Source organism: Suillus subaureus, assembly GCF_016647635.1.
Source record: "Suillus subaureus strain MN1 chromosome Unknown BJ212scaffold_21, whole genome shotgun sequence".
Taxonomy (NCBI): Eukaryota; Fungi; Basidiomycota; class Agaricomycetes; order Boletales; family Suillaceae; genus Suillus; species Suillus subaureus.
In genome coordinates, this window is record NW_024538577.1 from 243,197 (window position 1) to 256,645 (window position 13,449).

Here is a 13,449-nt window from a genome sequence, read left to right on the forward strand (position 1 = left end):
AGGATTTCTTCTATGGTAGCCCAGGGGGTTGGTTTAATCTCTGCAGGAGGCATCTTCAGCGGCACTACAACTGGTTCTTTCTTGAGATGGGAATCTTTCAATGTTTTGTCAACAAGTTTCTGAAAGAGAGGTGGGAGGCCATTCTTCTTTCGTTCAGTGTCAACATCTTCTTCAATCAAATCGCTCTTCTTGGTATGAAGAAGTTCTAGGGTTTCTGCTTTCCATTGGATCATTGGGTCCATGGCACACAGCCAAGGGATTCTGAGTAAAATCTGATCATGGCAACCTAATCGCATGATATTAAATTTTCCAATCATAGATCGTTCACTGATTTTGATGATGAGGATGCAATAGTGGGTGATAGCACCCCCTTTTGCATAACTTCCATCCACAGTAGTGACTCGGAATGGTTTTGTAAGCTTGTGTGTTCTGATACCGTGAAGCTTAATGAAGTCTTCAGAGATAAATGTTCCGGTGGTGCCAGAGTCAACAACAGCTGTTGTTTCAACGGTTTTCAAACAAGTTTTAGAGATTAGGGAAATGGGAATGCGAAGTTCCTTTCTGATTCCAATACTCTGTACAAGTCTGATAGGTACATCAGAAGATACTGATGTCGATCCAGTCTTCCACATCAAAAACCCTCGGCAAGGCAATGGATCATTGTATCTTCATCTTCCTTGTCACTATCCTCTATCTTTTCACAATGGATGGGAGTTTTCCCGTTCTTCTTTTGTGGGCAAGCTCTAGTCATATGTCCCTTCTGGTGACATGTAAAGCATAACCCTTTCCTCATATGATCACTTCTTTTGGCTTCAGTGAGTCGATCTACTTCCATGGCATTTGGGTCATGCTGATCAATGGAAGGTCTGGGTATGTATCATTGTCCATTCGGCTTGGTGGTAGTGCGATTGTTCTTATGGAATATGGCACCTCTCTGCCAGTTGCTATCGAGCCTAATGGCTGCAGCGACATACTTATTGAAATCTGTGGGGATGGTTTCCATCTGGTAGATAGAGTTGCCAATCCCCTTCTTTAGTCCATCGTTGAAAAACATGATCAAGACGGCATCTTGCTTTACAGAGGCTTGTGTGGCAAGGGTCTTGAAGCTGGCAATGTAGGAGGTAAGATCGCCTGTCTGTTTCAAGGTATGGAGCTTATTCATGGCCATGCCAATGGCATCAGCCAGTATGAAGGCTTCTTTGAACTTTATTTCAAAGTTCGCAAAAGTTCCATAAGACTTGGAAGTGGAGTTCTCAACTTCAGTGTAGAAGGTGAGCACCCAGCCCATAGCACTATCTTGAGTCATGTATGCAAGGGTGGTGATGACTTTCTTTTTGTTGGTGTTGTAGATTGTAGCATTAAGGGTGAAGTACACCTTAATAGAAAACAACCATCATGAAGCTTGCTGAGGACTTCCATCATAGTTTGTGGGAGCTCTGGCTTTAAGTTCTGGGATAGTCGACATCCTAAGCATTCTGGTCTAGTGATGTGTCTGATCTGCAGGGGACATTACATCTCTCTCTGCCTAGTTCTGGTTTCTGGGTTCTGGCACCTTTCAGATGGAAAGGGTCAGTGTTGTACTTTAATCTTTTGTTACGAACTAGGATAGTTGTAACAACAGCAGCTTGATAAAAGCAACGGCTGAAGTTATAGTCAAGACCTTGCAAATGCAAGGGTCATAAGACAAGACAAAGAGAGTGTCTCCAGCTTGAATATCAGTTCAGATGACTTAGGATTGGAAGTCCTAAATGAGAGAAGATCCAGGTGAAAACCTAGTAAGATTAAAGTAAAGAACTACTAAGTACATCATTGACTATATATATGACTATAGACGGTTTAGGGCAGGTGTAAGTCAACAATGAGTCAGAGATAAGAAATGAGTCAAAGATAAGAGATGAGTCATCTAATGACGGCGGCGGTGATCATGATGTAATACAAAGGTGAAAGATAGGTCTAGCAGTGGCATCATACGGCTCATGATGTAATACAATGATAGTAATGAGGAAAAATGAATAGGGGCATATGTGACTGTAACAATTAGTAGCTACAGTCATCTGAGTGGTAGAAACCACTTATGATATGATGCAGTTGCCCACCATGATGTCAAATTTCTTTGGGTCCTCAGCATATGCCACCAAATAATCTGAGTCCTTCTCAAAGATCAGTTTTGCCAAGAACCAATGGATTTCCCCTTTGTCCTTTCCAGAAGGATGCTCATCGTTGTTAGAAGCAGCGGTTTTTTCCCCTTGTAGAATAGTACATGGGCATCTGCAGAATTAGTGGAAAGATGCCGCACCAGAGTGTCTGTGTGGTGGAGATCTGAAGGTTTGATCCAATGGATGATTATCTTCAGTCCAGCAGTCCTAGGAGCCTGATTATGAGCAGGATTGGACCCATGTCCTCAAGCCTTCCCTCTTCCATGGGATGTGGATGGATGGGGGGGTAACTCCATCGCCTTTGGGCAACTTCGAGCATCTGCTTGAAGCCTTGCAGAACAGCGGACATGTTGGTGGACAGCAGGCATTAGTATTTGAGCTCCGATACTAGATGCCGGCCGACTCCATCATTGTTGGCTGTGCTAGAACGCTTAGCCGGTTCTTTACCGAGTGCTTTAGCGAGTTTAGAAAACTACTTTGATTCCCACTATTATTTGCAAACTTTGTCACTTAATTACTTGATAGCCTTGCATTTTTTCTCGGTCAGACTAGTAAGTAGTGTTAAGTAAAAACGAAGTAACTTGAAGTCGTCTTAGCTGACTTAGCGCAAATTTTCAAGTGTCAAGCTGAATTAAGTAAAGTGTACATTTCCTGATGCAGGGCCACCTTCTCATAATCTTTTCCATAGTCCGAGGTACAACCAAATACCCGGTAACGCGAAAACCACATGCAACACACCTTGGAAAACAGCCTCAGCCTCAACTTCCACGCGCTCCGTGGGGTATTTACGTTGCAGCCCTGTTCCGTAAAGAGGACGTATTCGTACAATGTCTACGTCCATGCAGACTGCGGTACCTCAAGCTCCTCTGTCCGGCACGCACGACACGCAGCTAGGTTGGAAAAAAGCCTGGTGAATGCTTTGGCTAGAGAGTTGATTTGTACAGGGTTGAAGGTACACTTCAGCTACGAAGGACCAAACTCGATCACCTGGATCGAAGGGGATGTGAGGGTGATGTTTGCTTCTGAGATGTTCTCGCAGGCGTCCATAGCTTGCACGCATGCACCGATACTGGCTTTCGTAGATGCATCGAGGCACAACCCGAGTGCTTTCAAGCAGCGATGATATCGTGCATAGTGCACCAGGGACGCAATGGTAGCAGGAGGTTTGCGGATCCAGACAACACGCTAGGACGATCGACGATAGATATAGTAGCCGCACAGAACACCATGTCTGCGCGATGCGCAGATGGTCTTCATCTGTGAAATAGAGTGGGATACCGAGACAGGCTGAAAAGATCTCGAGATTCTGGAATTGCAGGGCGGGCTCAATAGCATGTATGTCTAGTATGAACTGGCAAGTGTCGATTCCTGAACCAGTGTGCAAGGTCGTTGTTTGAGAGCATGGAAGTCATTGTAATGACTCCTTGGACGTGGTTGCAACGATCCCTAAGAGTACCAGTGCAATATCGGCATTGGTGTAAAGACCATGCATCCGTAGAATCGCGGATTGGAATCCTGGCGCGATTGGCTGGAAATGTAGAGAATGTGCAGCTGATGATATCGGGAGAGCCATCAAACGTGACGCGTGACGTTCCTCAGGCTGCAATAATCCCTAAGAGTACCAGTGCAATATTATCAGCATTGGTATATATATAAAGACTGTGCCATTCGTAGAATCGCGGATTGGATAGCGATTCCACTCTGCCGAACAACTGCTGAATATGGTCCAGCTGGCAGTGCAATGCCTCGAGGCTTGTACTAATAATGGCCTGTTATCTTATATAACTGACAACTAGTAGGGCCCTTCTAACCAACTTACTTCGCTTCACAATGCACAAAGGCAAAGGCAATTCATCGAAGAACTCGACTCAAGATACCGAAGCAACAGTTCGTCAGGGTTCGGTATGTGGCTTAATTCTACTGCAAACACTGACATTGACGCATCCTTCGTCTAGCACCGACCCCGTGGCAGAGTCGGTCGGTTTCTGGAAAAGGTTAAGGATGGTGCGAACAAGTTAAGGGTCTCGGTGAGTTCATGAGCATGTGTGATAATGAGTGTCCTGGAATACAACTAAGATTGCCATAAGCGCTCGAAGGATTCACGCAGCCGCAGCCCTGTTCCCCCGAATGTCAATCATGAAAGTGCTTCATCGACCTCGGTAGGTTCTCATGCTTGCCCTCCAGTCTCTGCACTCTCTAAATTCTTGTGGTCGCGCAGGTTCAGGCTACTCCGTCTGGTGTGGAAGTGGAGGCTGATACCCAACCGGCACTTCAGAGTGCTCAAGAGGCTGTAGAGGACATGTATTCACTTTCAGGACATGCGACAGCCGTGGTTTCTGTTCTTCGAGACGCAGAAGGGGATCTCAATGCTGCTGATAGTTTCCAGGACACCTATCTCCAATCCCTCAGGATATTCGACGAAGTTATTGGGAAGATTGCGGATGTATGCAGGCCCTCCTCTCGACTGGAACCGAACTAATTGGGACACAGGTACATCCATATGCAAAGATGGCACTGGGCGTGTTGTCTTGTGCAGCCAAAGTAAGTTTTCATCTTCTCCCTATCCCCCATTGTTATTCAGAAATTATTTGTGCAGATTATTTTAGCTCAAGTAGATCGCGACACAGCGGTACTCAAACTGCTCGAGAAGTTGTGTGAAGTTTACAGCTTCATAACACAAGACGAGAAGCTTAACCAAATTTTGTCGATGCACGCTATCCTTGGTAAATTCTCTCAGCAGACCCGTGAATGTGCCCATTTTATCAAAAATTATTCGAAGACCAAGAACTTTTGTGAGTCTTAACAAGCTGTTACGCTCTGCACCGTTTTGAGTTTTACCATCATCACAGGGAACAGACTTAGAAAGAACGTCGTCTCGGAAACGACAGATACGATCCAAAAGTACAATGACGTGTTCGATAGGCTTATGCAAAATTTTCGGGACCAGGTTGCTCGCGACGTATCCATACATGTTCATGACATAGCCATACACGTCCATTGTATGGGTAAGAGTTCCGACGTCCTTGTGACTTGACATATATTCATACCTTTTCAGAAGAAACATTGGACCTCAGCAGTATGACTTATGCAGATGGTGCGGGGCTAGACACCAGAAAAGAATGCCTTCAAGGGACCCGCACGGAAATCCTTTCCGACATCATGGAACGGGTCAACAGCACTGGGGACAATGTTCAGCGCGTGCTGTGGCTATCTGGCCCTGCAGGCAAGGGCAAATCGGCCATCGGCCATACCATTGCTAAGTGGGTCAACGACGTGGGAGGGCTTGGTTCCTGTTACTGTTTCGATCGCCAGCGAGAAGCAGATCGTCGCCATGAAAAGATTTTTTCGACGATCGCGCGCGACCTGGCTGACCGTGATCCGGAGATGAGGCGGGCATTGGCAGATGCAGTTAAGACCACAAATTCACTCAAGAAGACGGCGGATATCATCCAGCAGTGGCAGAAGCTTCTTATCGAACCAGTGGAGAAGTCATCTGGGTCAACTGGGGAACCCATCGTGATCATGATCGATGCACTGGACGAGAGCGGTGGAGTAGAGACACGGAAAGACCTCCTCCACATTCTAGCTGGCAAACATCAAAACCCCTCCGCTCCCAAAATTACAGACCTCCCAGACAACTTCCGCTTTATCGTTACCTCTCGCCCACTTGGTGACATCGAAGACGAGTTTCGCGGTGTTCGGCATATTCGACAGATGTCGATGGATGATATTCCAACAGCATTCGCCGAGCGCGACATCCGTGCTTATGTATCCAAGGAGTTGGAACGACTGGATTTGCAGGATAGAGAGCTCGCGGTCCTCGCTAAGAAAGCTGGTGGACTTTTCGAGTGGGCGCGTCTCGCCTGCGGATACATCAAAGAGTCCGATATGGTACATCCGAAGGATTGCTACGAGGCTGTGGTGTCACGCAATCCTGCTAAGAGAAGCCCACTGTTGCATGACATGTATCGCCTCATTTTAACAAATATCATACCCCGGAACACATCTCTGCATTCGCAGGAACTGCGTTTGACTGCGTTAGCGAGATTTCGCTCAGTGATGGGACAAATACTAGGGACAGCCGAACCCCTTCCTTTAGCTTCCCTGAGCGCCATGAGGCGCCACTTTCCAACTCAAAAAGACGATTCCGACGTGGAGCTTGTGGTAAAAAGGATGGGCTCCCTCCTCAGCGGCACTACCAACCCAGATTCCCCAATCCGACCCCTTCACACATCCTTCCATGATTTCTTAACGGACGAAACATCCAGTGGAGAGTTTTTCATCGATATGTCAAAGGCACAACGCGACCTAGCATTCGCGTCACTTGGAGTGATGAAAGACGGTCTTCGCTTCAATATCTGTGACTTAAAGTCCTCGTATCTGCCTAATCATGGAGATCTCGGGCTGCAAGACCGAGTTCGAAAATGCATCCCCCCACATCTGTCATATTCCTCTCGATTTTGGGCTTCACACGTACGAACCACAGTCTTCGACGTGGAGCTCGCGAAAGAAGTGAAATTGTTCTTCGACCACGAGCGGTTATTTTTCTGGCTCGAGTTACTCGCTCTCATCAACGCGCTCAGTGTTGTTGCTGCCCTCCCACACATTCCCCAGTGGCTGAAGGTGAGTACGATGCTACTGAGTGCCAGATAAAGCGCTCACGCGCAACCACAGGATCATCCCGAATTCAAAGATGTCTCATCGACTGTGATGGACGTACAGAGGTTCATTCAGGTCTTCGGCGGCTTGATTTTATACAGCACGCCACATCTGTATGTATCAGCACTCCCATTCTCGCCTGCCAACTCTCCGCTATCAAGAAAGCTTTCTGCGCAGTTTCCGAATACTCTTCGTGTAGCATCTGGACATGATGCGAACTGGTCGGCTGTTCAGACCGTGCTCAGGGGGCATACTGATGCAGTTGTATCGGTCTCGTTCTCGCCGGACAGCACTCGCATCGTCACTGGTTCAAGGGATCAAACTGTTCGGTTGTGGGATGCAGCGACGGGGGACCCAGTCGGTGACCCCTTGCGGGGGCACACTGATTCAGTTAATTCGGTTTCATTTTCGCCGGACAGCACTCGCATTGCCACTGGTTCAAGGGATCACACTGTTCGGCTATGGGATACAGTAACAGGAGAGCCAGTTGGTGAACCCTTGCGAGGGCACACTGATTCAGTTAACTCGGTCTCATTTTCGCCGGACGGCACTCGCATCGTCACTGGTTCTTCTGATAACACTGCTTGGCTGTGGGATGCGGTGACGGGGGAGCCAGTTTGTGAGCCCTTGCAAGGGCACACTGATTCAGTTAGGTCGGTCTCATTTTCGCCGGACGGCGCTCTCATCGTCACTGGTTCAATGGATTGCACTATTCGGCTGTGGGATGCAGCGACGGGGGAGCCAGTCGGCGAGCCCTTGCTGTGGCATACCCATTGGGTTAACTCGGTCTCGTTCTCGCCCGACGGCACTCGGATCGTCACTGGTTCAAGGGATAAGACTGTTCAGCTGTGGATTGCAGCGACGGGGAAGCCAGTTGGTGAGCCCTTGCAGGGGCACACTGATTCAGTTACCTCGGTCTTGTTCTCGCCGGACGGTACTCGCACCGCCACTGGTTCTTGGGATAACACTGTTCGGTTATGGGATGCAGCGATGAGGCAGCCATCGCAACAGTGCGCCGAATCAGATCATCCAGCATTCTCAGATGATCATCCCACGATCGAGGCCCCCACTACCACGACATTGAGCACTTCGAACAATCATTTCATTTGCTTCTCGCCCAATTCCGTCCGCGCGCTGCGCAGCACTTTTGAGTTGACTGAGGGAGCATCCCATGACGACCGCAGTTCAACCCCCTTTGTCCTGAATGTTGACAATGGATGGGTGGTAGGACCCAAACATCGGCTCTTATTCTGGGTACCACCCACTTCTCGACATTCATTTTGGAGCCCTGGGACTGCATTAGTGATACCTGGAGGTCCTGAGCTTGATTTGAGCCGCATGGCACATGGACAACACTGGCAACAGTGCCGAGAGGAGTGAGACTCTTCAAAGCTATTTCTGTTCCTCGCACTTATTAAAGTCCGATTTCAGGGTTGTCTGAGCGAACGACTTATTGAAGAGCTAATTGCACGACTCTTATGATGCATGATGTTCGTGCTGGTTTGTGAGGGCACATAACGAAGGACAAGGCATGCCGATTCCATCAGAGATGCGGTTGCGCGTGTGCCGTGGACTGTGTAAAAGTGTGGCATAGCGTCGGTGCTTCCTCATACTAGCAGACTGAGAAGCTAGACCGAGCGACATCGTTGTTGCGGTGCATATGTAGCCGTTCAAGTTCCCGTTGCACTGAGTACATTCAAAGTGGGCTAAAAATAGGGTGGGACGAAATATATAGTTTATTGCAAGGGTTCACTGTACAGTACACCATGTAATCGCGATATCCACGACGAAGGCAGTGAGAACGAGAGTACCATAAAATGATGTGTGTAAGGATCTTGTAAGCTGCCAGGTATGAAAAAACAGTTAGAGGAAATAAGCACCGGGTAAGAGCAACGAACGGAGGATGAAATTGAGGCAATACCAAGAGTAGGAGAGGTTCCGGCATCATAGATGACATTGAATTGAGGATGGTATTGGACGCAAGTGCACCAGGGTGTTGAAGTTACCATGGGTATCCTCGTCAAGGAACTCTTCGATAGCTGGTTTCTTGAGACTCGACAGGAAGAGTCTAAGGAAATTGAGTACCGTAACTCTGCATTGAACTCGTGATAAATGCGTCACAATGTGAATCTACTACAGTCGAGCGAGTACTGCAATGAATCCTCGAGCTGAGGAGACACTTTGCCAGACCTGTCCGCCTCGACAAATCCTGCAGGACAGTTATTATACCAGCGAAATGAGTGTACTGGTCTTGTCCGCGCAGATGACGGAGGAGTTGGTCATCATCCCGCAGGAGTCCAAGACACATCCCAGGAAGTTCTCATCAGAGTAGAGAAGATAACGATGCCAGCAATGCTTCCAATGTTCGTAATTAATTCCGCCAGGACATTGAGCTTCAATTGAAGCGGGGTGCTCTCTGTGTCTGTCCTGATCACTATTGGAGTTGGGGTTAACTGGGGTGTTGGCAAGCAAAGGGAAATACACGCCAAGCCAACGAAGCTCTTCAAGTTCGTACCAACTGTGACGATGATGTAACTACCGACGCCACCCAAGACCTTGCTACCACTGACGACAAACCAGTCCTCGTGTGTAGATATGTGCTCCCCTCTGAGGGTGCTGGTAGACCGCCAGTTGCCGCTGATTAGTATTTGTCACACTTGACGCTGCGCTCAGATGACTAGGTCATAGTTGTAACTCGATTCAAATCAAAGTCTCTTGAAACATTTTCGAGTTTAATCGAGGAAGCGGGTTCGAATCAACGAGCAAACTGGTGAATTGTGCGATTCACCTGATAAACCGATGACGAGGCTTCGTCGACTTCTCATTGGCACTACCAACAATATGACCGCCAACTCGCCTAATGACTTAGTCTGGTTCCGCTTCTGGACCTCAACTCACAATCATAGGGGAATCCTATTCTGTGGCCCCAGACAGCTAATACAATGGTAACAAGGCGTGGGTCCTCATGTGCTCCTAAAATGACCGCACTTTGGGTAGATGAAGACCACATTAACGATAGACATGACGCCCTGCACTTTGCGGGTGTTGTTCAAATGACCTCATGTTCTTTAGATATCTTCGCGAGTTCGTCCCTTGCTGTCTTGTACATAATCTGATTGAACGCTTCCGCATTCTGATCACTGAAACACAAAAGCTCAGTGTGTGGAAGTGAGCCCGTAGATCAAAAGAGAACATACTCATCGAAATCAGTTTCCAAGGATGAACCAGGTACCGCCAGGGCCACCTTCTCATAATCTTTTCCGTATTCCAAGATCCACTGGAGGTACAATTACATACCCGGCAACGAGAAAACTACATACGACACACCTTGGAAAACAGCCTCAACTTCCACACGCTCCGGTGGGTATTTACGTTGCAGCCCTGTTCCGTAAAGAGGATGTATTCGTACAGTGTCTGCACTTTTATCCAAGTCCACGCAGACTGCGGCACCCCAAGCTCCTCCGTCCGGCACGCGCGACACGCAGCTAGGTTGGAAAAAAGCCTAGTGAATACTTTGGCTAGAGAGTTGATTTGCACAGGGTCGAAGTTACACTCCAGCCATGAAGGACCAAACTCGATCATCTGGATCGAGGGGGATGAGAGGGTGGTGTTTGCTTCTAAAATGTTGTCGCAGGCGTCCATAGCTTGCACGCATGCATCGATACTGGCTTCCGTAGATGCATCGAGGCACAACCCAAGCGCTTTCAAGTGGCGACAATATCGTGCATAGTGCACCAAGGACGCAATGCTGGCTGGAGGTTTGTGGGTCCAGACAACACGCTGGACGATCGGCGATAGATATAGTAGCCGCACAGAGCGCCATGTCTGCGCGATGCGCAGATGGTCTTCATCTGTGAGATAGAGTGGGATACCTAGACAGGCCGAAAAGATCTCGAGATTCTGGAACTGCAGGGCGGGCTCAATAGCATGTATGTCTAGTATGAACTGGCGAGTGTCGATTCCCGAATCAGCATCCCAATATGCAAGGTCGTTGCTTGAAAGCACGGAAGTCATTATAATCTTTTGTAATGACTCCTTGGAGACCGCTGCAACAACCCCTAAGAGTACCAGTGCAATATCGGCATTGGTGTAAAGACCGTGCATCCGTAGAATCGCGGATTGGATGGCACGATTAGCTGGGAATGCAGAGAATATGCGGCTGATAATATCGGGAGAGCCATCAAACGTGACGTTCTTCAGCGAGCTGAATGTCTCTGGCGCGAGGGAGGAGAGGCGGGGAATTTCTTCGAAAGGTTTCTCGCAAGCCTGAATGGTCAAGTCCTTCAGCTTGGAAAGCTGTGACGTTAGATCGAGGACTTGCGGTAAGGAAGCGACAGTTATGTGGAATGATGCATGTGTCAGGCTTTGAAGACATGATATATCCAGATGACCTTGACCCGGGGCCTTAGTAAGTGACAAAAACGGCAGTACTTCGTACAAATCAACTGCAGAGAAATGTACAAGCTTGGGCGCACACCGAAAGATGGTCATGTATACCGACTTGATGAGGTCGCCTAAATCTAGTGGGCGATCGAAAATATACAGATTTTCGTCAAAAGAGATGGAGATGTCGGTCAATTCAGGTGTGATAAGGGCTGGGAGAAGACGAAGGCCAGCCTCGGACGATATGCGAAGGCGGAGGACATCTACGCGAGGAGTTAAGAAGAGATTATACTTGACAATATCGTTTATTAAATTGCGAGAGATAGGCTCGCGTGGCTCCGAAAAGGACAGACTGCGCACGCGGCTGGATATTGAGACATAACGCTGGCGCTCTGACGATTTTAGGTCCTCAAGAACCTGCAGAAAAATCAGCAAATTGAAGGTGGCTGGTAACGGGCCGACGAGACGACCTTTGAAAGCCGAGCTTTATCACCATGCTCTTCGTGAATTTCAAGAGGAAGCAGCCGAAGAAGCGGGAGCAGGCTGTCGAGATTTCTCCAAAGGAAATCCAATGCAGGATCTCGGAAAGTCTTGCAGACCTGAGAAACCCTAGCCATGTCCTTGATGCCTCGGCGGAGGTCAAGTCCCTCGTCATTATTGTACACCTCGCAGAGAATGTGAACGAGCAACTCAGTGATTGCGAAAGCGCGATGCATTCGGGTACATGGCTGTAAAGGTCATCTGAATGTTCAAATCCTCATAAATCGCGATATCGATTCGGAGTTGCTATCAGGTTGATATGATGTTCCACTCGACTGACAGGTCATGTCAAGTACTATATGTCAGGAAGAGACTTATTAAGGCCCCGTACGTAGTAGCAGCTTGTCCGCCTCGATCAAAGGTCTCGAAGAAAGTGAAACGATCGGCGTATAAGTGTTGCTGAGACCACAAGGACACCGTGGTAACGGTACACGCCTGCGCCAGCCCCCGACTTGCTTATTCTTGGTGTCCATCGAATTATGTAAACACGTGGTTACCGAGTCTTGAGAGTCTATTGATTAGTACTTACCTTCAAAAAGGCTAACGGTAGCCTGATTAACCAATAGTGCAAATCTCGAAGACGATATTTTGACGTCGACATGGACACCGTCGTCATCGTAGTGGAAGTCGAAGTCGAGGTTCGGTTCAGGAAGGTTCGGGAAGGTCGGACCAGAACTGGACCGTTTGGGAATACCCAGAACCCAGAACCGCTTTCCGGTCCGGTTCTGGCTGGCAAGAGAACCATGGACCGAACCACGGAGAACCGGACCAAAAGTTCGGTTCGAACCGTGGTTCTGGACCGGACCGCGGCAGCACTACACAACAGAATCGAAATCTGTTTCTCTTGGACTGCGCAGGTATGGGGGACCGTATTGGACAAAAATCGCGCTCTTGGTTTCACGTGTTTTTTCGTCGTACTAGAGTACTAACTACATGGATGTGAGACCGCTCGATAGCGACATGGAATTGATATTCCATGCCCCATCTTCAGTTGCATCATGATCCGTGACCATAATCTCGTCCTCCATTGCCGCAGGTACTAATCCCTCGTCAACACTGCAATTTTGCAAAGTCGAACACTCCCTTCTAAACTTCCTTCCTATCCACATCACAGTCCGAAGCAAACTCTGCGTCCTTTCCGCATTACGAATATCTTCAAGTCGAGCAAACTCGGCATCAATGTCGTCAAGTGAGGTTGATTCGGGGCCTTCGAGATCGTCACCAGAGGCTGCCACAAGTGGAGGAACATGAAAAGTCGGTCTCGAGCTGCTTGGCAACATCTGTATCAATGCCTGGAAGTTCGGTTGTATCACATGTGAGCATGACGGCGTTGTGTTGGCTTGCCGTCAGCGACATTCTTAAAGTGGATATGATAGCGAAGGTGAGTGCGAATTTTGCCAAGTGTCTCGAATGTGCCAACAGAGAGATTGCAGCGCTTGCGTGGCACCAAGGTCTGAAAAGAGCCGTTCAACCTCGCCCGCTTTTTGAAGTTGTTTTCAATGAGGGCATTCAGAGGCCGGCCTCCAGACTTTGTAGGCATTGCAGAGAATTTAAATGGATCAAATCACGCTATCATACACTGGTCTGATACTGTATACTATACAGTACATCCTCCCACGGTGCTGAGTTCCGCTGCATTCTGCCCGGGAGGAGGTTCTGCCACCTGCCTGGCAGTGCCAGTTCTGCCCTGTCATGTGGCAGAACGGCAGAG

The 13,449-nt window shown here is 48.4% G+C and overlaps 3 protein-coding genes across 3 annotated transcripts; 1 reads left to right on the forward strand and 2 right to left on the reverse strand.

Moving 5' to 3' along the window:
* Positions 1-7,883: 7,883 nt before the first annotated feature.
* On the forward strand, positions 7,884-8,405 carry BJ212DRAFT_1362789 (uncharacterized protein; the record flags this gene model as incomplete). Its single annotated transcript, XM_041335962.1, has 1 exon — positions 7,884-8,405. A coding segment is annotated over one exon (306 nt), but the record flags the coding sequence as incomplete, so codon positions are not given.
* On the reverse strand, positions 8,255-8,622 carry BJ212DRAFT_1362790 (uncharacterized protein). Its single transcript, XM_041335963.1, has one exon. It carries the CDS (start codon positions 8,457-8,459, stop codon positions 8,292-8,294), a length of 168 nt encoding a protein of 55 aa, XP_041191764.1. The 5' UTR covers positions 8,460-8,622; the 3' UTR covers positions 8,255-8,291.
* A 1,242-nt stretch (positions 8,623-9,864) lies between these two features.
* On the reverse strand, positions 9,865-13,094 carry BJ212DRAFT_1300619 (uncharacterized protein; the record flags this gene model as incomplete). The annotated part of the gene is given in 8 exon segments (XM_041333013.1): positions 9,865-9,955; positions 10,013-10,092; positions 10,143-11,615; positions 11,669-11,926; positions 12,268-12,289; positions 12,321-12,467; positions 12,669-12,966; positions 12,986-13,094. 8 exon segments carry the CDS (start codon positions 13,092-13,094, stop codon positions 9,865-9,867), a joined length of 2,478 nt encoding a protein of 825 aa, XP_041191765.1.
* Positions 13,095-13,449: the final 355 nt, after the last annotated feature.